This window comes from Electrophorus electricus, chromosome 10 (assembly GCF_013358815.1).
Source record: "Electrophorus electricus isolate fEleEle1 chromosome 10, fEleEle1.pri, whole genome shotgun sequence".
Classification (NCBI taxonomy): Eukaryota; Metazoa; Chordata; class Actinopteri; order Gymnotiformes; family Gymnotidae; genus Electrophorus; species Electrophorus electricus.
In genome coordinates this window covers 19,591,420-19,618,097 of record NC_049544.1, presented here as the reverse complement: position 1 = coordinate 19,618,097, position 26,678 = coordinate 19,591,420, and the positions used below count along the sequence as shown (strand labels likewise).

Genomic DNA, 26,678 nt, shown 5'->3' with positions numbered 1-26,678 from the left:
CTCACCCATTAAGATAGCTAATCAAGACTTACCTTTAACAAGTAGACATGCATTTTCTTCTCTATTGACCCAGCAGATATGTTCATTAGTTAAGCTGCTGCAGTAATGTCTTTAGTTGGTTGAACAGACCTTTTTAGTTTCTCTTTTTCAGTTTAGCAAAGATGGTGATGCACATCTCCATCATTGCATTCTGATCCATTCTAGAGCAGACCTTTCTGAAGAAAACTCAGATCCTTAAAACATTTTCGCCGTTACATGGTTTATATGTAAATAATGGTCCATTATAATCTAGATCTAATATTTTATAGTTTATAATTTGTATTATACTGTGAAGGGAACCTGTAATTTTCATAGAGGCAAAAATCCAATGTGATAAGGTAAAGATGTGTGATATGGAAAAAAATAATAATTTTTTTTTACAATAACCAAGTATTTTAGCATAGAAGATTAAAATTCAATGCGAAACATCCAAAATCTTTCTACCTGCTAGAAAAATGTAATACTCTGCAGGTAAATTAGTGCAGGTGACAAGCTATTTCAAATAGTCCTCTTCTTCTTCGGGCAGGGCTTAATTTCTTTCGGTGAGCTCTCTTCTTTCCCTATGTGACAGTTATCACTCAACAAAACATTTCGGCTCAGTGTAAAGTGTATCCAGGGCCATCACAGAACCATGCCACAGCATTTTACGCTCATAACATTCTAACCTACTGTCGGGTTGTGTGACTTAACAGCTCTAGTGCCACACCACCTCCATCGCAAGTTTAGTTCAGTAACTAATCGAAGATCGGTTAAACTGAAAATTAAACTGACCTTCCGTTACAATTATAACCTCGGTCGGAAACCTTTGAGGAAAAGTTGATACGCTGATACGCGTGATTGTCCGTTAAATACTCGCTTATACCAGTCACTAGCGCGCAGGTCTCTGCATTTGCCAGTCGTTCCGACTCATAATTTAATTAGCAAAAAATATATCAGTCGCTAGTGCCTTTCGACCGGGCATCCCGTCTTTATTTTGCATAGATACCGCGTTTCCCCCTTACAAGTGTCCGTGGGAAAACAAAAAGCGTTCGCCGTGGCCAGAGCTATTGGTGTATTGTGATCCTTTCTTGCCTATTCCCGGTCGCCTCGTCTGAAGGGGGTGGACCCAGGTGCTGGGACGGGCTCTTCAGCGCTCTCATGTCAGAATGTTTGCAATCCTTTTAATAATTATCTGCGAGAGCAGAGTTCTTCACAAAAACAGCAATAATAATAATAATAATAATAAATCGAAACGACAGTTTTAATCGGTTTCACACTCTTGAAAGAATAAAAGATTTATAGAATTCACAAAGTTACAAAGGCCTATGTGATAAGAATCTGTCTTACAACCGTTTTGACTAATATGGACATGAAATCAAGATTGTTGTGTTTGTGTTTATTAAAGTATTTATGTGTAAGTGTTAACTGTTCTGAGTTGAACAACTTAGTCAAACATTTGCTCTTAGAAATGACAAATTGTGGATCACACATCTTTGGACGTAATATCTGAATTGTACACCTGCAACATGTCGGAATGTGTTAGGTAACCCTTCACACACACACACACACACACACACACACACACACACACACACACGCACACGTGCGCACAGACAGAGAGGGGGAGAGGAGAGAGAGAAGAAAATGTGGAACTTTGAACTCTTTAGGTAGATACAGATGGCATGTTGACTTCTGATAAAACTGTACATTCCCGTGAAGGACAAGAAGAAGCTGATAAAACTGTTCATCTGACTGTTTCCTAAATAAATGAAAATGAAAATGACAGGGTGCCAGGAAAAGCTTTTTGTTTGTTTGTTTGTTGTGTGTGTGTGTGTGTGTGTGTGTGTGTGTGTGTGTGTGTGTGTGTGTGTGAGTGTGTGAGTGTGTGTGTGTGTGTGTGTGTGTGTGTGTGTGTGTGTGTGTGTGTGTGTATGTATGTGTGTAGGTAGGAGGTCAATAATACTAAATGGTTTCACTGGGCCAGTTGTGGGCCCATTTTCACAAAAATGCAAGTACATTGTCAATTCTTGCTTTTGCTTTATGGTGTTTTAACTTGCTACAGAAATTATTTAATGCTGCATCAGTCATTGCATTCAAAGCTATTACAAATCATTGTTGCATAGGTAGCTCAAGCTTGCCTCGCCAGATAAAATTGGCATCAGCTACCTAAATCTTTTCTTAAGTAAATTGTGTAATTATTTTCTGTTTTGCCAGCTGGCTGTTACCTAACAATGACTGTAGATAATTAAAATGGATCCACTCAAATCCACTCAGATCTAGAGTAATAATACTATACCATACTACCAATATTTTTGGTCCCAGGTATCCAAAACTAATGGCAGCTGGAGCTTTTGAGATTGTGTCTCAAACTTATATGAAAACTTAGCCTCTTATTAGATGAGAAATTATGTATACATATACAGTTTATTAAGTAATTATGTAATAAAATAAAAATATAAGCTTTTTACAATAACAATTTTTTTTACAACGATTCACATAAAATGTCATATTAAAGGTAATAAACAAAGACCTTATTTGAATATCATATAAAAACATATATTACTGAGCTGTTTTCTTATTCTTATTATCTAATAGAATTTAACAAATAAACATTTGTTGGAAATGTTAGGTAATATTTGGGATCATTTTGTCTAAATTGGCCATTGGAACAGGATACAGTAGTGGGCAGCTGTGTTCTTTGGATACAAAGCTACAATTATCAATCATGAGGCATGTTTAATATATTTGACAAGTTTAATAACACCAAAATTAAATATCCTATAATCATTATTTGATTATCATTTACATAGATGATCACTCCATGTAATGGTATACATTTACATAAATAAAACTGTGTGTGTGTGTGTGTGTGTGTGTGTGTGTGTGTGTGTGTGTGTGTGTGTGAGGTCCGTAGTATCTCATAATGAGAGAATTGGTTTTCCAGATGATTTACAAAGAACTGTATAATCCAGAAAGAGATAGATTAAATGAACATTAAAACAGAAAAAAAATCCAAATTCTAAATGCAGCATAGCTTTTAAAGAAAACCTAGAATTAGAATTATATAGAATTAGTTTCTAAGATGCAGATCCATTGGAGCATATCAAAATATCCCCTCTCACCTTGCTGGAATTGGTCTTTCCTCTTTCAGCATTGTTTCCTTGACTACAGTCTTAATATCCAACTACCTTTGCTCCCCTCTACTCTTATGCATCCTCATATTTAATGGACACGCCATTTCTCCTACTTATAAAGTTAAATATGTGTAAATATACAGATATTAACAACATAGAAACAGAAAGAATTAAGTCACCAATGTTCTCTACTAATTTAGTTCATTTTTGCACACATACACACCTGAGTAGTTGAGAATGTTGAATAGAAACTAAACTGTAAACACTATGATTATTCTAAACACATATATTCTGTCACTGTCCTAAAACTGCATGTAAAAAGTACTGTACAGACCTTATGTTCTTTGTTCCCAGAATGATGCATCTGTCTTGTTTTCTTCTTTAGAGAAACCTGAGCTAAACAGTTATATTCTTAACAATATTTAAAGGGGAACTCCACCGATTTTGCAAAATTATTCATTCATTCAAATGATTAAGATTATACATAAACAAAGTCATTAAGAGTGTGTTAGTGTGAAATTCACCATTCTAGAGAAACTTGGTGTGTCAGAATTGTTCACAGTAGTTATGTGGTGCCAAATCTAAAAAGCTTGTTACTCATTTTTGCAGATATTTTTTCAACTATTAGCTCAATTTCCATACATTTAGACAGAAAAAAACTATTTTAAAAAACTATTAAAATCCACTGAAGAGTTTTACAAACAAAATGTTTTAAAAGTAATATATGTAAATGTTAAATGTTAACTATATTAAGATTTCATCTAACTATAAATGCTAAATGTATTTGTTAAATGTGAATATTAAATATAAATGTGAATGTTAAATGTAAATGTAATATTTGAAATCTGCATATTTAGAAAACATTCAAATCTACATACACGCCTATAATTATATCTGAGCATAGAAGTGGGTGGTAATACTGAAACATTTCACATGTGAAACTACCAGAAGCAAATGGTAGCAAGAAACAGCTTTACAATTTACATTTTATTTAAGTTATGGTTAGCATTTATATTAACATCTATAATTTACATATAACAATCATATTTATTAATTATATATGTAAAATTTAAACTGATTTTTCATTCAGCACTATAAATGTGAACAATTGAATTAGGTAAATTTATCTGAAAAGGCACATTTCACTACTTTGTTTACATCTAAACCATTGAATGATCAATACAATTTTGCAAAAACAGTGGAGTTCTCCTTTAATACAAGGCTTTTACCACCAAGGTAATGAAAAGCATAGATTTTCATTCACTTAATTTGCAATGACAAATTACATAAACCTGACACAGAACATATACACGTAGTATGCCTGTATTTTAGGTAATGTGTCATTGGACGATGCCACACAGGCTACATAGTAACTCAGCTACAGGTTTCTTAATGCAAATGATAAAACTAAATGTACATATATTTATGTTCAGACATTTATTTTGGAACATATTGACATGATGATTTTATGATAGCAGTCTGGATACTTGTATTTAATGTTTGTTAATTTGTTCAGTAGTACAAAAAATGCTTCTAGTATGATGCATAGGGATAGTCTCCTTATGTATCATTCTAGATAAGTGACCCATAACGCATTGTGCAACTAATATATTGGTGACTACATGACCATATTTCCATAACTTTGCTAAACCCAATTGAGAAAACATAAACAAACAGTAATGCTTGTTTTTCTGTGTCTAAACGCATTATGACAGGTTAATCACAAACAACCTTTAATTAAAAGGAATAAAGACTTAATCAATACTTTGCTTTAGGGCAGAGACTGTCCTAGTTATGCATTTCAGAAAGAGAGCGAGAGAGAGAGAGAGAGAGAGAGAGAGACATACACACATATTGTATGTGTATATGTGTGTGTTTGTCTTAGAATTAATTATTTTGTGATTGCTAAATCACTCAAAAATTAATTGGCATAATGCTTAAGTTTAAAGACAGTTTATGTCTATAGCATCCTCAGTGTTACCTGTTTCAAGTGAGGTGGCAGAGAATGCTTTGTTATGGGCAGGTCCTGGGCAGCCACTGCACAAAAGACTGACGTCCAGTGGGAAGTTGTGTGTAGATATACGTTGATAGAACACAAGATTGACTTCCTATTGGATGTCAAAGTATACAAGACCCACTTCCTATTGAATGGAACAGAACACAGACTGACTTCCTATTAGATGTCATATAGGAGAACAGAAGGCTGACAGAAAAACTTAAGATACATCCCACAGGATGTTAGTGTACTGGTTCTGAATTTCTCATCTTAGCATTGACCTTTTAAACATCATCTGTGACACAAAACATCTTTCTTCAATGCAATTGGCTTACATGGTGAGACATTACCAGCTAGCCAGTTGTTTTTTGTTTTTGTTTTTTGTTTTTTTTGTGTGTGTGCGTGCGCGCGCGTGCGCGCGCGTGTGTGTGTGTGTGTGTGTGTGTGTGTGTGTGTGTGTGTGTGTGTGCCTGAAGTCCAGTTCCCTCATTCACATAAGGCCCATTTGTTAATTTGTTCCTGTGGAACGCACAGGAGGTAGGACAGGCTAGTGGTTAAGATGGCAGTGGTTAGGAGTTCATGTTGGTTGGGCTTTGTGGTTAAAATGTGCGCAGGATGCATTGTATTGCTAAGGTTGTTGCGTGGTCCGCTGACGCTCAGCGTGACTTCCGCTGAGGTGAATAGCGCCCTCCAGCGTTGTTTGCCGTTGCTTAGTCTAAAGCAAAGGACCTGTGACAAATGCGCTAAAGAGCAGGCTACTGCATCTCCCAAACACCACCCAAATATTTACGGTTAAATATGTTTTCCCACCGCTAGATGTCGCAAGAGAGGGGCTTTCCGTTACTCTGAACAATGAAGGGGTGATATGAGGCAGCAGGCAGAACTGCATCCTGAGGAGGATGCATCTGATAGGCAAGACGCCCTTAGCAACCGCCTCTAAAAAACATCGATGAATATGGCTGACGAAGTGGGGAAGACGATGTAGCTTTGAGGATGCCACCTCTGTATATTTCCAATTTCCTTTTGTGTCTCTTTATCTCCAGCGCTGAACGGATAGTCGCAAAATCCATCGTGGAGAATGGAGCGCTCGGTGAGTTGAGGAGAAAAGATGCAGCCCCCTCGCTAAGGTGTGGGAGTGGTTGGACGATTTATTTCGATGGAATAGCATATCAAACGCTGTAGCAAAGCAATATCGAAATTGTTTTTTTCGATAAACAGTCCATGACACTCGTCATTTGCTTTATAAATCATATTTCGAATGGTACAATTTGGCTGAAGTCGACTACAATTGCCAGAATCTACTGTACTGCTGACAGTGTTTCGGAGTAAACATATGGGTAAAAGAACAAAATATTGTCGAGAACTACTCTGGAAATGATTTGCATCGACCTGTCTTTAGTCACCATGGGTTGCAGTGCATTGGCAAGGCGAAGCGATCAAATGCAGCACTGACACGAATTCTAATTATGCCTTGTGGCCTCGCGCGCCTGTCAATTACGCAAACATCACCGTCGAGCTGATGGCACATTATGGGTGATGCATGCGAAATACACCCTTGCCTTACATCAATCCAAGCAATACTAACTCATGGGATTGATATTGGCTAAGAGCACATTGCTGTTGGTCGCAGTGCCTTTGTTTGCTGTATGTGTCATATGCAGAGTTAAAAAAAAAAAAAAATCCCCTTTGTTGAATTATCTCCCAGAGTGTTCATGTGAGTACCAGACATGTTGTATTAACACCTGTAATGTCCTACTGAACAAATATAAACACTAAGAGTTTGTTCAACACTGGTGACTTGAAATGCTGCTATATAGCTATCTGCTACAACAAATAGTAACCCTATACTCGACATGATCAACAAACTGGTTTTTCACCTTAAGGCTGCAACATGTCCCATCTGCCACCCCCAACACCCTGACTGTCATTGGATGCAAATGCAGTCAATGTCAGAGTATGATTCATAATAAGCCATATGTGTGAAGAGTTTCAGAGGAAGGTGCATATTCCTATATTTGGTGGTAAAGTAATTCAGTGATTCATTGAGAAATAATCTCTTGCATGTGAAAATTATTTTACATAAAAAACAACACTCCTTGCAAAAGGAAGGTTTACTGCATTTTGGACATTACAGAACTGCAATTTAAAGAGCTGAGAATTTGGCCAGTGGTCTTACAGGCCTCAGGAAGAATAATTCACTTTGCAATTTGTTTTGGTAAAAAAAAAAATAGTCGGGATAGCAGAAAATTGCTAAAAACCGTGAATTAATCTGCGTAGCAACTTGTATAGTTTTGATGCCATTTTAACGTTCATCTAAGGTGCTGAATCAGTTCAACTAAGTGATGGGAGACTGACTTCCTACTACTAGGCAATTTACTGACATGGATAACTGAAAACATTCAACAGACCTCTGATGGGATGTTGAGGAAAAGACACAGATCTTGAACGGGAAGTTTAAGGGAATCAGTGAAAACATCCAATAAACACTTTTGTAAAGATCATATTTTCTCTTTCAGAGGTGCAAGTGAGGGTTCAGGTGTTTGATGGAGGTGACCTGTCACCCCTGCCCAATGCTGCTGTTGTTGTCCATGGCAACCGGAGCGTGCTGGTGTCCGGTCAGGCCAAGAATGAAGATGCAGTGGTCATGAACTTCCTGTACCGCATGGGCTCATGGGTAATCATCACAGCATCTCAGAAAGATTATGTCACCAGCTCTGTACCGTGGCATGCCAGCAGAGTGCCCTGTGAGTAAACAATGACATAGTTAATACTAGTTAATCTGTAGTTATCTGTAGTTAAATTGCTCATCTGTATTGACGAATTGTGTTGTTTAGATGGAAGAGAAATGCCCATATACTATATAATGGTTAAATGTATGATCAGTATCTTTAGTATTAAAACTGGGTCCTGGTCAGATAGACAAGCATTCTGTGTGTGTAACAGTTGATAAGTTTAATATGTATAAAACCTATATTATAATTAGTATAATATGTAGTGGACAGATTACATTATAAGAATGTATTCTGTAATGTAGCATGAAGGTTTGATTTGCTTCTTAGTGGAAGTCCATGTTCTTTATCCATCAGATTCAGGAAACTTTAAATACCATAAATAAATACTAGCCCTAAATACTTAGGCAAAAATTAAACATCAGTGGAAGTGTCTTAGTAAGTGGTAAGACATAAATGAAAGCAAATACTCATTTTCTGAGTATTAATAATTGCATTTACCAAAATGGTTACAAAATCTGGAATAAATATGAGTTGTTTTACAAAAGAAGCGAAGTCTAATTTAAGGGAGACTGGTGAGACATTATCACTCTGAAATCTGTTTCTTCTTTTCTGATGGTGGTCATAAACTGTCGTAGAGATGCTGTAATCTGCCCTGTTTGTCTGGATTAATTTTGGATTAAATGTGGATTAAATCTGGATTACTGCTGACTGTATTATTTTAGGTGGTAGGCCTAGGTCTTGTGAAATGTTTAATTGATAGAAATAAGGGCCAGATTTTGGACATTTGTGTTGAAATAAAAAGAAGAGCAGATTAGACATATTGAGCACATTTAAATTGGGTTTACTTTTCTAAAGAACCATATTTTATTTAAAATGCATTTTCACAAAATTCAGTTGTGCAAATTGGACGTAAGTACTTGCTCTGTTTACGTGATCTGTAAAGCATTAATTATGAAGCATAAATGGCCCTGCCTTGAAACCTCCTAACCGTCTCTACCACAGTTCTCACAGGCACATCCCCGTCAAATCTCCTGACTGTGTCTACCACAATTCTCACAGATGCACCCCCCGTCACACCTCTGCTCACCGAGAGTGGCAGAATGTTTGCTACACATGACCTGACTTACATCAAGACTCTCTTTGTGTGACAGTATATGCCTCTGTCAGTCTGTACCTGTTGGCCCAAAGACCAGGAACACTCATCCTGTATGATGATGTCATCCAGGTGTTCCACGGCTCTCCAGGTGAGAAATTGCTGATAATAATGACAATGATTGCAATGCCGATGATGAAGATTATTATTATTATTATTATTATTGTTATTAGTATTATTATTAATAATAAAGTTGTTATTGTTGCTATATTTAAGTGCAGGTTGAAATTTTGGTGAGGAATTAAGAAAGACTTTTGATAAGGACTTATCTGGCCTTAGATATTGGTATTTTCTGGTGTAAGGCATTATATATTGACCCAAAAAGTTAAAGAAGCAGTTATTTCTCAACTGTAGCTTACCTGCCATGTTCAGCAGACCTCTCCCCACACATGCACCCATGCAAACAGCACTGTAGCCTTAAGCTGTGCATCAGTATTTCCTGCCGGTGTTTCCATAGCAACATCAGTGGTAGAGCTGTCATCAACAATTTTTGGCCAAACACTTCTAGCACAGACCTGAAACATAGCACATAATAGGTTTCAACCTATAGATGTTTAGCTGCAGTGAAGAGACATTCTTATCCTAGGTTTTGATATCTTTGTGTTTATAGCTGATTCACATAAAGTTAATACCTTTTTTATGAAAGGATGACTGAAATCTTCTATCTAAGGGACAGCTAGCTCTAAATCAGAGGTGGATAGAATAACCAGAAACTTCTCAAGTAAAAATATTACTTTAAAATAATAATTTCTCACATAGTATTACTCAAGTAAAAGTAGTCATAGTAGTAGATAAATTATTACTTACATAAAAAGTACAAAAATATGTAGAAAAAGACATCTCAAGTAGTGAGTGACCACTGGATCTCATTTAATATCAAAAATCTAAATAGATCAGCAAAATCACAGTGTGATTTATGCAGCACAGAAACACCAAATCACGTGTCTAAAATGCAATTTTACTTCAAATGAATTATAATAAAACTTGTTTTTGCCACCGCCAATGGATGAACCCTCTCCCCATTTTACCTACTTTAAAGGAGCAATATGTCATTTTTACCACCAAAAAGGAGCAATAAACAATATTTTTGAAACATAAACAATATTCATGAAAGTGTTATTATTTTAACTTTTTATATAAAGTGCAGCTCATATGCGATGGAGAAACAAATTGCTTTGTAGTCCTCAAATGAACCAGTTTTTGCTCCATAGAGTGGGTCTCCCACATGGCCATGTTTAAAATAATGCTACTGAATCTCTGAAACATTCAGGCCACTGTGTGTCAGTACCATGGCTGTTTTGTAATGTGAACAAGAACCATTTGGAAAAACTACTTATTACTTCTTTAAGGTAATTTAACATCACATAAATCACATTTCAAGGTAATTTACTGGATGTAGTTATGGCACAACACCATACTGATTTACTTATTGCTCTTAATTTTTGTCAAGATCAATGTATCAAAGTGAAGATTAGTTGTAATTGTCCTGAACTGGATGGAACCCAGAAGAAACAATTGTGGAATTAATATACCACCAATAGCAAAACATGGGACTAGCTAGCTAGCTAGCTAATTTACACTTCTCAAAAATTAAGGGAACACATAAAATCACACATTGAATCTCAGTGAAAAAAGATTCAATTTGAAAATCTTTACTGATATGAATTGTGTACTTCGCAGAGAACAAAATGACGTAACTGGTTAATGGAAACCAAAATTATCAACCCACTGAGGGCTGGATTCAAAATCACACAGGAAATCACAGCAAAAAACTGAAATCAGAGGCTGATCGAGTTTACATGGATTTCATCACAGCAACTCATAATGTGTCTCAGTAGTGTGTATGGCCCCCACATGTCTGTATGCACTCCTGCCAACATCTGGGCATGCTCCTGATGACACACCAGATGAAGTCAGGGAGTCATTGAGCTCCTGGACAGTCTGTGGTGCTACTAGTTGGCATCAGATGCACTGATACATAACATCCCAGAGGTCATCAATTGGATTCAGGACTGGGGAACATGAGGGCCAGTCAGTGGCATCGGTATCTTCATCATCCAGGAACTGCCTACACACTCTGGCCACATGAGGCCAGGCATTGTCTTGCATCAGGAGGAAACCAGGGCCCACTGTACCATCTTAAGGTCTGACAATGGCTCTGAGGATTTCATCCTGGTACCATACACCAGTCAGGGTACTGTTGGATATCATGCAGAGTTTTATGCGACCCTCCAAGGGAATCACTCCAAGGGGATCACTCCCCAGACCATCACTGACCCACCATCAAACCGGCATGCTTGATGATGTTGCAGGCAGCATAATTTCACCATGGTGTCTCTATATCTGTCACACAGTTCTGTGTAAAACTGCTCTCATCAGAGAGCATGATGCCAATTCTGGTTCTCTGGTGCCAATCAAACTGCATAGTGCCACTATAGTACACCGGGCCCTCATGCCACCCTCATGGAGTCTGTTTCTGACAGTTTGGACAGAAACATGCACACCAGTAGCCCACTGTAGGTCATTTTGTAGGGCTGTGGCAGTGCTCCTCCTGTTCCTCTTCACACAAAGGAGTAGATACCTGTCCTTCTGCTGTTTTGATGTCCTTCAGTACTCCTCATATAATGGCCTGTGTCCTGGTATCTCCTCCATGCTCTTGAGACTGTGCCTGTGTCCTGGTATCTCCTCCATGCTCTTGAGACTATGCCTGTGTCCTGGTATCTCCTCCATGCTCTTGAGACTATGCCTGTGTCCTGGTATCTCCTCCATGCTCTTGAGACTGTGCCTATGTCCTGGTATCTCCTCCATGCTCTTGAGACTATGCCTGTGTCCTGGTATTATATCCATGCTCTTGAGACTGTGCTGGGAGACACAACAATCCATCTTGTGATGGCTTTGCCATTCTGGAGGAGCCGGATTACCTGCACAACCTGAATGGGGTCTGGATCAAATTGGTCTGATAGATCAAATTGATGCATTGCCTACCTTTTCTAAAGATTTCAAAGATTTCAGTCATTGATGCTGTAGATCTACTTGGTCAGTACAGTGCAGAATTGTTCTAAAGCACAGTACACTGCATTATGTTTGTTACTGTTCAGAGTGTACAATTTATAGTAACCTTTCTTTGCTCCCTGATTTAACCTACAGGAGGGCGGAGCCAACCATGGCTGCACATTCCAAGACGGAGCTTGCAGTTAAACTCCTCATTCTCTGAGCTGACTGCAGTTTTGACCACTGCCAGAGATTTAAGTGAGATCAGTGCCTTCCCATACCTCCTGGCCCTGGAGACCAACAGCACAGGTCGAGAGAGAGGGCAAAAGATAGATAGTTTGGCTTGGCATTTTTCACAGTTTTTAAATTTAATTTAATAGACAGTGACAGATAAAAAAAACATGGAAATAATAACACTGGTAATGTTTCTCCTGTAAGTACTGATAATTCATGTTTCTGAATGTGCGTGCCTTGGTTTAGGAGGAGAGAGTGGCTGGACTGATTTGACAGCGGTAGCTGCAGTCAGCGCTCAACTGTTTGACCGCGAAGGTCATGTGGTCCAGGTGACGGAGCCCATCCATGTCTCTGTCCCTCTGCCCTCTGACACCCGTGTCCGCTCCCCCACCAGTGTGCCTGTGTGGGTGTATGATACTAAGATAGGTACACACACACACACACACACGTGCACACAGCTCAAACACATCACAGTTTTGTGTATAGTTTGCTCTTGGTGTATATATATGGATATACAATAACAGATGCACACAAACCCTCCCCCCATTCATATGCACACACACGCACACACACACACATACACACATGCACACCTCTTTTCAAAAACTCAGAAACTACTAAAGGGTAGAATATGTGCACCCTCATTGTCAAATATTTTACTAAATTGCTTTTGTACATGAAATCAAACAATGACATAGAAACACTCTATGTTTAGATTAGAACAGGTGTTTATACACAAACCTTAATGTTTTCATCAAAAGTTAACCAAGAGCACAAGCCTTTTGTCTTGGCTAGCACAGTTAAGCATCTTTGATTTTTCTCTTGACAGGGTTGTGGGTAAGGAATGGCACTGGCTACATTAAGAGGGATGGGTCTCATCTTACATGTGACTTTATGGCCTCACGACTTGGCTACTGGATAGCAGCATTCCCCTCTACATCAGGTTAACACACAGACACACACACAACAATTTTGTGGTTGTTTTTTAAACCGATAGGTACATAGTGTTTTAAAATATTTGAACAAAAAGAAATTACATTGAAATCTGGTATTATCAATTTAGTATTGAAAATTATTCATATTCTAACATATATTGATAACAATATTATTAATATCGCATCTGTTATGTATTAGTAAATGTGTTCATGTATTATGTATTTTATGTTCATGCTTGACAGGTCATTAGATAAGCACATGTTTTAATTTAGGTGTAAATACATCATTAATCATTAATCACTGCTCTGTGTGTAGGTAGTGAGTTCCTAGATTTCTTAAGTTGTCTTAAGTTGTCTTATGTCTCAGTATAGTAACATTACACTATGACAAATTGCCTATGAGGAAGGTCTCTGATCGTGGCTGGTATGGTACCTTAGGCACAGGATTGTCTCATCCAAGCCTGAGGGACATTACAGCCTACCACACCCTATTCCTGCTCTCTATTCTGGGATCACTTGCTCTGCTTGTACTGGTACTACTCTGCGTACTCCTCTACTACTGCAGGTCTGTGTGCTTTACCTGCTTTTGTATGTTTGTAACGTCCCTGTTCTTTGTATACAGGATTATTCGACAATGTACCACAAGAGGCAAAGCATTTACAATGACCCAAACATATATCTGTTCTCTCTTCCTCTCTATCAGACGGAGGTGTCTGAAACCTCGCCGGCACCACAAGCAGGCTCAGGCCTCTTCTACACTGTGCAGCTCCAAAAGAGACCAAGGCACCTCCACCTCTCGTCTCAACCTCATCTGCGGTGGCCATGCTGAAGCTGCGGCCTCCAGCAGTGACCTGGATGCTGCCAAGCCTGATGTCTCCCCGTCCCGAGAATACAAGAGTGCGCGGGATGAGTTTTCCAAGCACGTGCCAGCACACAAGCTCCGACATGCATCCAAGAGTAAACAGCCAAAAGGAGCCCCACGCGGTGGAGAGAGCTTCCCCATGAAGGTGCACCGCTCCACAGAGACAAACAACCTTGACAACACCTTGCTCCAAGACGACTACGGACGCAACTACAGCCCTGATGACAAGGATCATGACTACCGCCGCAGGCACGTTGTCAATGACAACCGCGGGTACACGGCTGACCCACCTTCACCGTCCATCCCGGACAAGCCCCCAGAGTATTCACAGGTCTCCCAGGGACAGGAGCACCTTGCCCGTCCAACATCATTGAACACCCAGCCTGGCCAGATCATCTTCTGCAGTTCTCTGGACCAGATGACAGAGAACATGTACCGCAGCATGGTGCCTACCCTGGTCATCCCGGCACACTACATGCGCTTGTCATCTGAGTTCAAAGGCTCGGAAGGTGGAAAGGATGGTCAGAGCCAGGCAGAGCGAGACAGGGAAGGCCAAGGAGGGAATGGTGTCAGCAGTGGGATCCCAAACCAGGGCCAGAGCCAGGGTGGGGGCCAAATGCAACCCCAGCCGGGTGTCGGTTCCCCAGCTGGCTCTGACGACAACGTGTGGGCATCTGGAGGTCCATCAGCACCGGTCCACATTCCTGTGCTGTTCAATGACTCCACCATGGCACAGATGAATGGAGAGCTCCAAGCCCTCACAGAAAAGAAGCTGCGTGAGCTGGGCGTGAAGCAGCACCCACGTGCCTGGTTCATATCGCTCGACGGACGTGCCAATGCTCATGTGCGCCACTCCTACATCGATGTGGGCTCTGAGCTTGGTCATAGTGGTGCAAACAGCAGCAACCACAGTGCGCAGAGCACGCTTAGTGCCCCCGCTGGCACCAGTAAGGATTGCAGCCTGGACACGAGCCTCCAAGATACACCACAGGAGCGCAAGCAGTCCTCTGGGAGGAAGAGCAAGGAGGATCGATATGGTGGCGGGCGTAAGGGGCACAGTGCAAATGGCTCCAGCAGTGGAAAGCAGTACTCCAAGCTGGCTTATCATGACCCCCTGGATCTCAGTGGTGGTGTTGGCCGCATGGGAGCGGGGTCACCACTAGAAAACCCACTGACCCCCCTCTTAGACGACGGTCCCGAGGAGCCGCGTGGTTCAACTATACCACGGAGGGGTCGCAGTCGTGGGAACAGCTCACGCAGCAGTAACAGTGAGACCCAGCGCGATTCTGTCACAAGTCCAGAGGATGAAAATGACCCTGATGACAAAGACGAGAACAAGAAAAGCCCATGGCAACGTATTGAGGAGCGCCCTCTCATGGTGTTCCATGCCAAGAAGTAGAAAATCAGGCCCGACATAGAACTAACCTTTGCAATTATCTACCGAAGACATATGAGATATGTGTTCAAATTGATCATTGTTACCAGACGTTTACTCCTATCAGCAAACAGGTACAACTCATTTTGTTTCCCCAATCTGAATGAAGTGTCAGGATTGTTTTGTATTGAGTTTATAAAACAGCATTTTAAATCACATGCCAAAAGCATCTATAGCTCTAATTTGAAGACAAGACTTGGAGGAAGACAAGACTGATCACTCAATTTGAATACAAATCTGGGAGTAGTCAGGTGCAGTGAGGCTTATTCTCAAAGTCTTAAAGTATGGATTTCACAGCTGAATGACACCAACCATCCACTACAATCCACTACAGTAATGAAAGGTACCAGGAAAAAAGTTTTAAAAATGCATCATATTAAGAAAATAAGCACAAAATATATTTGTAGAGAGCAGGGGGATGTTTCAAGAATCATCTACTCATAATCAAGCATGGAACATATTCAAACAAATCAAACAACTCCTCATTTGAGGAGTCTGCAGGTTTTCTTTGGACATCAGTTTCTCCATGATCCTGACCAAACTGGCTTTGACATACTGTTCAATATGGTATGTTATTATGTTGATCTCTTTTGGAAAAGAACATCAAACATTGATATAAACGGAGATAAGTGAAGAGTTTCTATAAAGGAACTGGATGTTTCGGTTTTCATAAATTAATTATCTGATGGTCTACTGCTGTATTCCTGTATTCCTGTCCCCCAAAGATTTGTCATCCCTTTTCTTGTCATGGATAACCACTTTTTATATACACGTTTATATGCATCTCAGTAGTGACTTTCCCCCCCCTTTTCTCTTTTTTTTTTCAGTATTAACTGTGCTGGAAATTTTGGTGGAAATTCCTAAACACAAAAAAGATGAGTTGCAACATGAACAGTGAATATGGCATAGGAATGTAAATCCAAACATTCCATTTCTCACATTCCAAATATTTTACAGAATACTAGGCACTTCAGATAATGGTTTGGCTTATGCACTGCACAGGACATACATTATTTAATAGTTTGCTTAATGAGTGTACGATCATACAATCATTGAGTGTACAAGCATATTGTATGCCACTACAGATATAAATGTAGAAATCCCATTTAACTAACCCAAGTGCTTCTTTGCACTTTCTTACAAAATTGTGACAATTCTGACAAGATATGTTTACTGATCTGAAACCAGTTTTGTGCTTTCCTTCATGGTGTTGAAAATAGGATTTGGGTAGGAAAATAATATTCTGACTCTCTATCAGTGACATTTTCTTAGAGCCTGACGGATGTCTTTGCATTATCTACATTCAGCAGTGGAAATGAATGTGAAGTCATTTACACTGATGTGATTCTTTGTTAATACAATATACATCCCCAGATCTTCCATTACCACAAGTCTTGATGTAAAGTTTTCTATTATTATAATAATTTGCCAGGATTCTGTGTATATGTATGATAGCATATGTGCATGAGACTTGTAGACTAGAAAAATGTTTTTTATGACTAAAGATAAAATATGGCCCACTTTACCATAAATATGTAAAAGCATGACATCATCTTCCTGGAAAGTGACACACTTGACATTCTAAAGAATGTCATGTTAATTTTGAGGAGACCAACCAAGATGACAAAAGCATCTGATGATGATGCAAACATTGGGTGGACTTGCCAAAAAAAAAAAGAAGCTATATGCTGGAAAATAAACTCGCTCTGTGCCAGTGGCAGGAAGCACAGTCTGCTCACTCCTTGATTGGCAGGCGGGCAATGCTTGGTGCTGTTAGCTACTCTCTAGTTTACTGGTAGGTGGTTGCTACCAAGACTCCATTTTATGAGGATGTCCCATTTTATGAGGATGTCTTTGACTCTCTGTCTTTCTCTCTTTTTATCTCTCTCTCGCTTTCTCTTTAGCTCTCACACTAAATATGATCAGAATGGTGCTCAGAATCTTTCATTTGTGTCTATTGTGTTTTAATATCTTTATGATATGACATCACACATTTGTTCACCTTGTCAGTGAAATCACTACCTTATCACTTGTTTAATTACAGTTTATTGCATTATGCCAGTCATTTAATAACCATCCTCGTTTGTTGCAGAACACTTGTCACTGCGGAGAATGAACACATATTTTTTTTGTTAGCTTTTAAAAGAATGTGGCCTCTTTTTATGTCAAAGCACAGGGGTCATTGGACACCTATCAGTGCCACTTAGAAACGTGAACAGCAGTCAAGCTGTGATCATTGCCTGCAGCTTTTCACAGTAACATGGAAGTGCCAATGTTGGACATATAGAGCCCTAGCTGGACCAGTCGCTACTCGGGCGTCCATAGCAGTGCCTGTAGTGTTACCATATAAGGCTGTGAGTTTGCAGCAACACCTGTTAAGTGTCAGACTGTCAATTTGTTTATATATATATATATATATATATATATATATATATATATATATATATATATATATTTTTATTTTTTTTTTAAAGAAATAAATAGGAAAACAACTGCTTGTATTCCAGACATAAAGAAGATAAAAAGAGCTCACTGTTTACTGAAGCCATTCTCTCAGCATGTCTTAACTGATTTGGTAGACAAGAGATGGGATCGAATAGCCAGGCTCAGTTAACAGGTTCAAGATTTCCTACAGTCTCCAGCAATTCAGGACCTTAAGTTGAGGTGGTCCTGGGTTTCTCCAGTGTAGGGTAGGCTGTTAAACTGGAATGTTTACATACTCTCTTCCTCTCCCTGAGTATGGACTCTGTGAACTACTGCATGAGCAAAGGTGCTCTATTTAAATCAAAGCCATCACTCTCTCTCTCTCTCTCTCTCTCTCTCTCTCTCTCTCTCTCTCTTTCTCTCCATCTCATCAGTACTAACTATCCATAAATAATTGTCATGGGAAATATTAAGCCTTTATAAGTGTATATTAATAATGTGACGTGGTTGCAAGTGCTCTAACAAACCATTATGTTCTCTAATGTGTAAATATTTATCTGTTTATTCTGGAGTCAATTCAACTGGTGTAGTATTTCAACAAATGCACATTCCAGATCTATGGACTCGTTCAGTCTTTAATTAGATCAATCTAGTTTTGGTGGAGTAAAGTCAGACCATTTAAGGCAGTTGGTGTTTTTAATTTTTATTCTTGCAAACTGTCTTAGTAACAAAGAAGTCCACAGTCAAAACAGTCTGTGTTGACAGTTTCATTATTAAACCCTATTGAACTGTTTGCACAAAAATTAAATTTGATTGTGTACATTCTGCCAAATGAAAATAAACTTGTTTACATATTGATTTTACAGTCCTGTATGGTTGTATTGCCTATTCTAAGATAACTGGATAGCATAATAAAAATGCATACTTTGAGGAAAATTAAGAGATTGCACAGAAGAGTCGCGTCCTTTGCAAATAATATGAAGCAACAATATTCTTAATATGTATGCAGTCAAACAAAGTGGAAGGAAATATTCTATATGTTAATTACGTTTTAAGGGTTAAAGGTTAAAGACTTTGAAAGGTTAAAGACATGTTAATTGCCATTTTTTGAAACAGGCTGTTTTGCTCAAGAGGTCGATGGAAAACGGAACCTTCTAATTAATAGACAGATGTTGTTTAAAATCGGCTACGGGCGGTAAATAATAGTGGTGATGCCTTTACATCCGTTCGGTGTCCTTGTGCCCTCGTACAGGCACATACCATCAGTAAGTATGCCAAAAACATAATTTAGGTTTTATTGATTTTTCTTACAATAGAATATTATTACATTCCAGCCCGGTAGGTGGCAGCAATGCAACATCGATAATCTAGTGACTTGGCTCAAACGGGCCACTGTACTGCCGTTCATCGGTCAAACTTTATTATAATTTTATTAAGTGCACTTATGGCTTACTGTGTGGTGGAGTATGCACCTATGTAGCACTATGTGTTGGTTTCTCACCTCTTTCACGAGTGTGGTTTCGTGTTGATTGGTGTATAGTTGTCTATATTCGTGATTATTCGTGCAAAGTGTCTACCACGTGAAGGAGAAGGACGCACGTTTTTATCCTTGAGCAGGCTGAAAAGGTCAACAATAACGTCGTTTAGTAAGTTGGCTATTTCAAAATTAATCTTATCAATAAATTAAAATCCTTGTGTGCCTGCTTGTCAACACAGCACCACCAACCACAAACTGTGTCAGGCCTTCATGTGGGTATATCAAACCATAAAGAATTTAATACTGCCTTAAGCCAGAATACGAATAAACGAGCAATAAGTAAAGTGAATGGCAAGTGTCATACATTATCTCGACATCGCATGACAAAATATAAACATGAACGTTTTCGTATTCTGTCATTAGGAACATAATACGTTTCGATTTACTGACCAAAATAAGCAATTGTTACCTGCACTGTTAGTGAATAAATGAAGCAAACACAGCAGAGGAAATACTAAAAACGTGTGTGGACATGGCCCCAAGCTCCCCAGAGGACATTACGCCTAGTTAGTTGCCGCATTGTTTTGTAACGGCCGCTAGGTGTCGCTAGGCAGCTGTGTTTCATGTGTGACAGTCGGGCATGTAATGGATATTGTGTAGTCTTCCAGTTGTAAATTACATGCTTGTGTATCGCCATTTCAGCATGTTTCTAGTCGGATTAACCGGAGGGATAGCCTCGGGAAAGACCACGGTATCCTCTCAGCTGAGAGAGCTTGGTTGTCCTGTCATCGACGCAGATGTTGTAGCCAGGAAAGGTAAAGGACTAACGTTTAACTTGTCCATGAGTTGAATTGACTTGGCTTTTTAGGTGTGCTAAAAATGTTGAAATAAAAAGTATAATCAGAAGGTTATAGTATGAACAATACAAGAATTGGCTAACAAAAGTCTAAATTAAATATATGACTGCATTTGTAAATTTGCAGTGGTGTATAATTCATTTTAATATTTAATTATTTAGGTATTTTCTATTTAAATAAATTGTTTTATGTAACCCTTTTTCTTTTATTTAGCAAAAGACTTCCTGAGGTGATAGATCTCAAGATGTAATTAGATTTATTATTTAATTCTTTTGCATATGAAAAGTGGCTATACAAATAAAGTTTGCTATACACATGTATGTGTGTGTGTGTGTGTGCGCGCGTGTGCATGTGTGAATGCATGTGCCTGCTAATATATATGTGCACATGTGTGTAACACAGTGGTGGAGCCAAACACACCAGTGTACAGGCTGATTGTGCAGCACTTTGGGCGGGAAGTGCTCCTGGAGAATGGTGAGATTGACAGGCAGAGGCTGGGCCAAATCATCTTCTCCAGCCCAGAGAAACGCAGACTGCTCAACTCCATCACACACCCTGAGATCCACAGGGTCATGCTTAAACAGATATTGCTCTACTTCCTCCAAGGTGCGAAGACACACACACACACACACACACACACTTCATCCTCCAGTGACTGTCTCATCCACACAGAGTTAAATGTTCATAACAGATAATGCTGTGTTTGGAAAACACCCTCCCTACACACACAGAGACCTACTGAACCATGTTCAGACAAACCCTGCTGCCTGCCAAAAAACACCTGCCACCTGACAAGCCAAACAAATGTTTAATACTGCTGAAAGAAGGGGTGGGAGATATAGGACACACTAGGCTCAGGCCTTTTCGACAGAGCCATTGTCCCATGGCCCTGGCTTATTACCATCTGGAGGGAGCAGCTCCTCTTTGAGCCCTGTAATTGCTCAGCATCAGTGGTAGGCTTGCCGGGGGCTTAGCTGCCACTCTGTACAGCGAACTCATTGTGTCTGCAGAGTGCACAAGCACTCGTTTTAAATAGCACAGTTATGCGAGTCAGCTGGGAAGTTGGAACATCTTTAATTAAGAGAGAGTCGATGTGGAAGAGCAGGTGTGTGGGTTGTAGAGATCTTTAAAAATGTTTATATATATATATATATATATATATATATATATATATATATATATATATATATAGAGAGAGAGAGAGAGAGTATCTGTTCCCAACACTGCAGTTCTCGGATGTTCTTCCTGGGATCTGCTGGAGCCATTCTCCAAGTTTAGGACTCAGTCCCTAGTGCTCAGATTTTATATATATATATATATATATATATATATATATATATATATATATATATATATATATATATATATATATATATATATATATATATCTACCTTGAAAGTGAAGAACCAATAATCTGGATGTTCCTCAAAAAAAGTTTCATTCAATTTAAAACTGCCTTGTCTATTCCTTAATCCTAAAGACTTGGCAAACCATTATCATCTTTCAGAACTAGACAAATTAGTAATTTATGTTTATTTCATGAACACCAATACTATTAGTACAATGGTGGATTTAATTACAAATAACAATATTTGGAATTATACTTTAAAATCAGGTAATACAGTAGTTAGTAATTGTTTTCTCTGATGGCTCAACTTCGAATCTGGATCATCTTACCCCTTACATGGGGCAAACTGAGCCAGAAGACCACGTTTTTCTCATAAAGCTATAGCATAGGTATAGCATATCAGTGGCATATCAGTGACCACTTGCTTTTATCTTTGTCTAAATACATCTCTGTATAGCTGTCACAATCAGATTGACTTAAGTAGCCTAAGGCTGGTTTAGGCAACCTTTGGAAACTTCCCTTCTTATCTGACAGGTCCATTATATAAAAAAAAACCAACCCAGCAACACAAAGAATCTTCGACTTAATCACCACAAAATATCTGACTTTACTCTGGATGCCTCATTAGCATGTCTCTACATTGTTAAGTGTATATGTGTGCATATGGTCACAGTTGTAATTCTGTTTTGTACATTCACTGACTGAGGATAGTTCTCCTGTATTATCATTTCATATGAACATTAATTGTCTGTACAGGATTACTTAATTACTTAATTAATTCTGCAATTAGCGTTGATTGGTTAGATTCTGACTGATAAGCTCCAGCATATGCATATTGTGTTCGGTACACATGTTGCAAAGCCAAACCATTTTAATGCTTTTCTTTTTTACCTGCATGGTAAGACTTTTATTTTGGTGTTTTTTTTGGTGGAGTGGCAATGCCTCCTGTACTCAGGAGTTAGTTGCAATTAAGTATCATGCATTTAGCCACATGGCTTGGTACGAGATCTGAACCGTAAGGCATTGTGGCACTCTTGGGCTCATTTTCATAGATGGCTGTGGTCTGGGCCTACTTACCATGACACATTGCCAAGTCTGATTTTTTTTTCCAGCATTTTGAAACATTTGTTGATATTTTTTCTATAATTTTAAAATAAGGTGTAGCATAAAAGTTCATACAGCTGCCTTTCTTTTCCTTCACTATTTTGCAAAGAAGTGTTTGGATGTTACCTGTCATTTGCCTAGTTGTGTAATAATGAGAGTTCCTATACCTCCTTTGATTTCCACCCAAAAGATGTGCTTGCGATGGTCGTTAGAGGATTGTTCACTAACTGTTCAGCTAAAGTTGGAAATTGATGAATGTACTTCTAACTGTGACTCTTAAACCCATTAAGTAAAGGTTAAGTAAAAACAATGAGTCCACATGCCTGGTGTCAGTGTGGACCTAACAACCCGGAGTTGAACACTCAAAAAGTTGTGGAGATGACCATTGATTTCAGAAGGAGGCCCGACCCCCTGGTGCCAGGAGAACTTCCCAGCTTCAGTCAGCAGATTAGAGTCTTAGTTTTTGGGCCTCACCAGGCAGCAGGATCTTAAATGTGACGTCATGGCACTGGGGTTATGAAGAACGTGCCATTTCCTGCCACAGCCGAAGACATTTGGGCTGTCTCGGGCACTGCTGCCTACAGTAATAGAATCCATCATCCTTTCTTCATATCTGTCTGGCTTGGCTCTGCATTTTCATACACCAAGCGTGAGCTGCAGCAAGTTGTGCAGTGTGCAGAGAAAATCATCGGTAGCCAGCTCGACGCCCTTGAAAACCTTTACTCATCTACGATGAGGAGGAAGGTGGGCGTAATCGCATCTGAGCCCATACACTCTGGTCACGCACTCTTCCAGCACCTGACATCTCACCGGAGACCAGGAGCCAGAGTCCTAAAGAAATGGACCAGCCATCGTCTCTACAGCTTCTATCTCCAAGCTGTAACCCTCTTAAACAAGGACAATTCCCACATCCCTCAGCTTTGCCTACACACATGCACTTTGTGGCACACATTGCAATGTACGTAGCAAAATTGTATTTACGGTGTATACTATGGACAAAACAACCATATTTACTGTGCATGCCATGATATAATCCTGCTTTATAAAATCTCAGTTCCTGCTCCTGTAGGGATTGTGCATGCCTGCACATTAACTGTTTTTTTTTTTGTTTTTGTTTTTGTTTTTTTTTACATATATTACACGTATATATATATATATATATATATATATATATATATATATATATATATATATATATATATATATAATATCTATCTGCATCCATCTACAAGGGAATTTAATAATAATGGATGATGCATTTATGGTGAATCTGTTTGCACTGCCAGTTGATGCTATGGCATGCATGATGTGAGGAAAATTAGGAAAATCTACACTCTCTGAACTTTAGAAACACATGGAATGAATATCATGATTTAAACTGAACCTCAGAAGCCATTTGCTTGCACAGCTGTTCTTGGAACTCTGTATGTATATATTCATTACAAGTGTCTAGCCACAGACACTTGATTTTAACTGGACATGACTTTCATTCTTTTTTCATTCAAGCACTTGCAGATTGTATATTAGTTTATTTAATATAGCTCTTTATATATTATATATTTTAGTTCTAATTCTGTTTGACACCTGCATCAAGAGAAATTGCTTGTCCATTTGGTACTCAGCAAGTACAGATTATGTTTCTGAAATTATCTACTTAATAGACTGAAGCAAAAAAGAAAAAAGACATTGTAGGTCTGCACCTCACTGTATAATCACTTATCTGATGTCCATATATTTGTGTTTGGGTGTGTCTTCATAAGGTTATCGGTACGTGATTTTGGATGTGCCGTTGCTATTCGAGACGCGTCAGCTCACCCGTTTCCTAACCCACACAGTGGTCGTCTACTGGTAAGAGCTCTGTTTGTGACTTCAGCAGTGCTTTTCCCACTTTTCCCACGTATTGTTCTTTAACTATCCTTGTCTTCTGTTGGTGTCTTTCCACCTCTTTCATTTCTTGGTATTTTTCTTCCTCTCTCCCCCCTATCCATTTATTGGACTGCCTATTGGACTGCCTACTCAACATCTCTTTCCTTCACTCACTCTGACTCTCCCTCTCTCCTCTTTCTCAATTTTTCTCTCCATGTCCTCTCCTTTTCACTCTTCATATTTTTCCTTCTCCTCCACCTAATTTCTCTCTCTCTCTCTCTCTGTCTGTCTCTCTCTGTCTCTCCTTTCCTTCTCTGACTCCTTCCTCTCTCTCCTTCTCCCTCAACCCCTGTCCTCTAATCAGCGATCCGGCCACGCAGCTGGCCCGTCTCATGCATAGAGACAGCCTTAGCCAACAGGAGGCTGAGCAACGCATCGCTGCCCAGATGCCGCTGAATGAGAAGCGCGGCATGGCCAGTCACGTGATTGAGAACTCGGGCTCGCGCGAAGACACTCACCGCCAGGTCCTCCGGCTGCACACCAGGCTTGAGGACTCCATGGAGTTCCTGTTCGTCCGGGCCTTTGCCGTGGCAGCTGTTGCCGGCCTGGGAGGCCTCTTCCTATATGCGGTTCGATGGCTGGTGCTCTAGCTGCGCGGGTGGAACTATTTTTTAATGAGCTCAGATGTGCCCTCCACGATGGAGTCAAGGGCTTCCATGCGAAATAATGATCAGAGGAACATGAATACGAATGTGGTAAACATTTAAAATGGGATTTTCAAGGACTTTAATTTTTTAATGTATGCATAAGTTTTGTAGACTATTAAACTTAAACTCCATTTTATATCTCACAACCAGACAACCTCGAGCACAGGTTGTTGAACACATGTACGTAGACCTCTGCATGAAAGTGATGAAAGTAATTTTCCCATTCTCGACCATGATTATATTTTAGGTTTTGTTAGGTGTGCCGACACCTGCCGGTCACTGTATCAACTGAATTACTTTTTGGCGTTACGAATTAAATCTGTCAGCCTACTTAGCATTCATTAGTTAGGGGTTTTAGCTGGCTGTGATGGCTAGCTGGAAAGCTGCTTTTCCATGACATTTCAGAAAGATGTCCAGGTACTGCTTTACTCTTAACTCCTTCATCAGGGCCCCATTTCCTAAAATCATTGTAGTGTTAAGATCGTCTTAAATGAGAGAGAGAGAGTTCCATGTAATACTTGCTACACCATTTAAAGAGGATGTTTGCTTCCAGGATAGATGGGCAAATGTATATGGTTATCTGAGTAACTCCCCAAAAAACATTGCATGCTGTTTCAAAGCTCAAGGTCCAACCAATATTTTGGTCTATAGACTCACTGTTAGACATTTATTCTAATAAAGAGTAGAGGCAGAAAAGGAGATGATCACCATGACTTAATGCAGTTCTTGTGTAATAGGGTTGTCTTTTAACTCCCACGTTTTCTTAGCGGTTGGTGTGTTCCCATTGGTTTATGTTCTTCATTAGTTCCTCTGTGTTGTGTTCTCCTACAGCTCCTACCGGGTTGTGTTTTTCCACACTGATTTAGAAAAATCTGCAGTCAGAAGAGGCCAACCTGGTTAGAAAAGAGAATTATAAAGGGGTTTCTAATCTGAAAGACACCAATTTTATCCTTGTTTGCTCAAGTGCAGAATTACCATTAGGAATTATCATGGAGTTTAAAGACACTTCATACAGCAACAATGTCCATGCTGATTTGACAGTGAAACTCAGTTGACCACTGGTCCAACAGAGCATGGCTCAATGCTGTCAGAGTTCATTTGATCTGCTGTGTATTTGACCATTTTGCATTTCAGAAATGTTGCATTGTCCCTGAGAGCTGTTTTTACTCATTCAGTATGTGGCATTAATCAGTGTAGTTGTATCATCATGAACTTTAATGCGTGTATATGTGATATATATAAATATAAGTGCTGTATAAATCTTGAATTTGAATTTGAATATGTATGGATGGATGGATGTATTATAGCTAATATTTATGCTTGATAGGCTGTTGAGATGTATAACAGCTGGCAGCTTCTTTCTCTGTCCATCTCTCGTTCTCTAATAAACAGCTCTTACGCTAA

At 39.2% G+C, this 26,678-nt stretch overlaps 2 protein-coding genes and 1 long non-coding RNA gene across 3 annotated transcripts; 2 read left to right on the top strand and 1 right to left on the bottom strand.

Annotated features, from left to right (window-relative positions):
- The first annotated feature begins 6,019 nt into the window (after window positions 1-6,019).
- Window positions 6,020-17,877, top strand: LOC113583390 (protein FAM171A2). Its single transcript, XM_027019708.2, has 8 exons — window positions 6,020-6,238; window positions 7,665-7,892; window positions 9,032-9,124; window positions 12,181-12,333; window positions 12,505-12,684; window positions 13,088-13,201; window positions 13,632-13,758; window positions 13,897-17,877. The coding sequence occupies exons 1-8, from the start codon at window positions 6,142-6,144 to the stop codon at window positions 15,452-15,454; spliced, it is 2,550 nt and encodes an 849-aa protein (XP_026875509.1). The 5' UTR covers window positions 6,020-6,141; the 3' UTR covers window positions 15,455-17,877.
- LOC113583391 lies at window positions 7,808-19,948 on the bottom strand. Its single transcript, XR_003411279.2, has 5 exons — window positions 19,861-19,948; window positions 19,416-19,532; window positions 9,393-9,548; window positions 9,055-9,135; window positions 7,808-7,890 (listed from the first exon to the last, which is right to left on the bottom strand). It is a non-coding gene; the product is annotated as an uncharacterized LOC113583391 (long non-coding RNA).
- dcakd (dephospho-CoA kinase domain containing) lies at window positions 19,469-26,678 on the top strand. The gene is made up of 5 exons (XM_035530813.1): window positions 19,469-19,560; window positions 20,094-20,206; window positions 20,651-20,854; window positions 24,462-24,549; window positions 24,932-26,678. Exons 2-5 carry the CDS (start codon window positions 20,095-20,097, stop codon window positions 25,215-25,217), a joined length of 690 nt encoding a protein of 229 aa, XP_035386706.1. The 5' UTR covers window positions 19,469-19,560; window position 20,094; the 3' UTR covers window positions 25,218-26,678.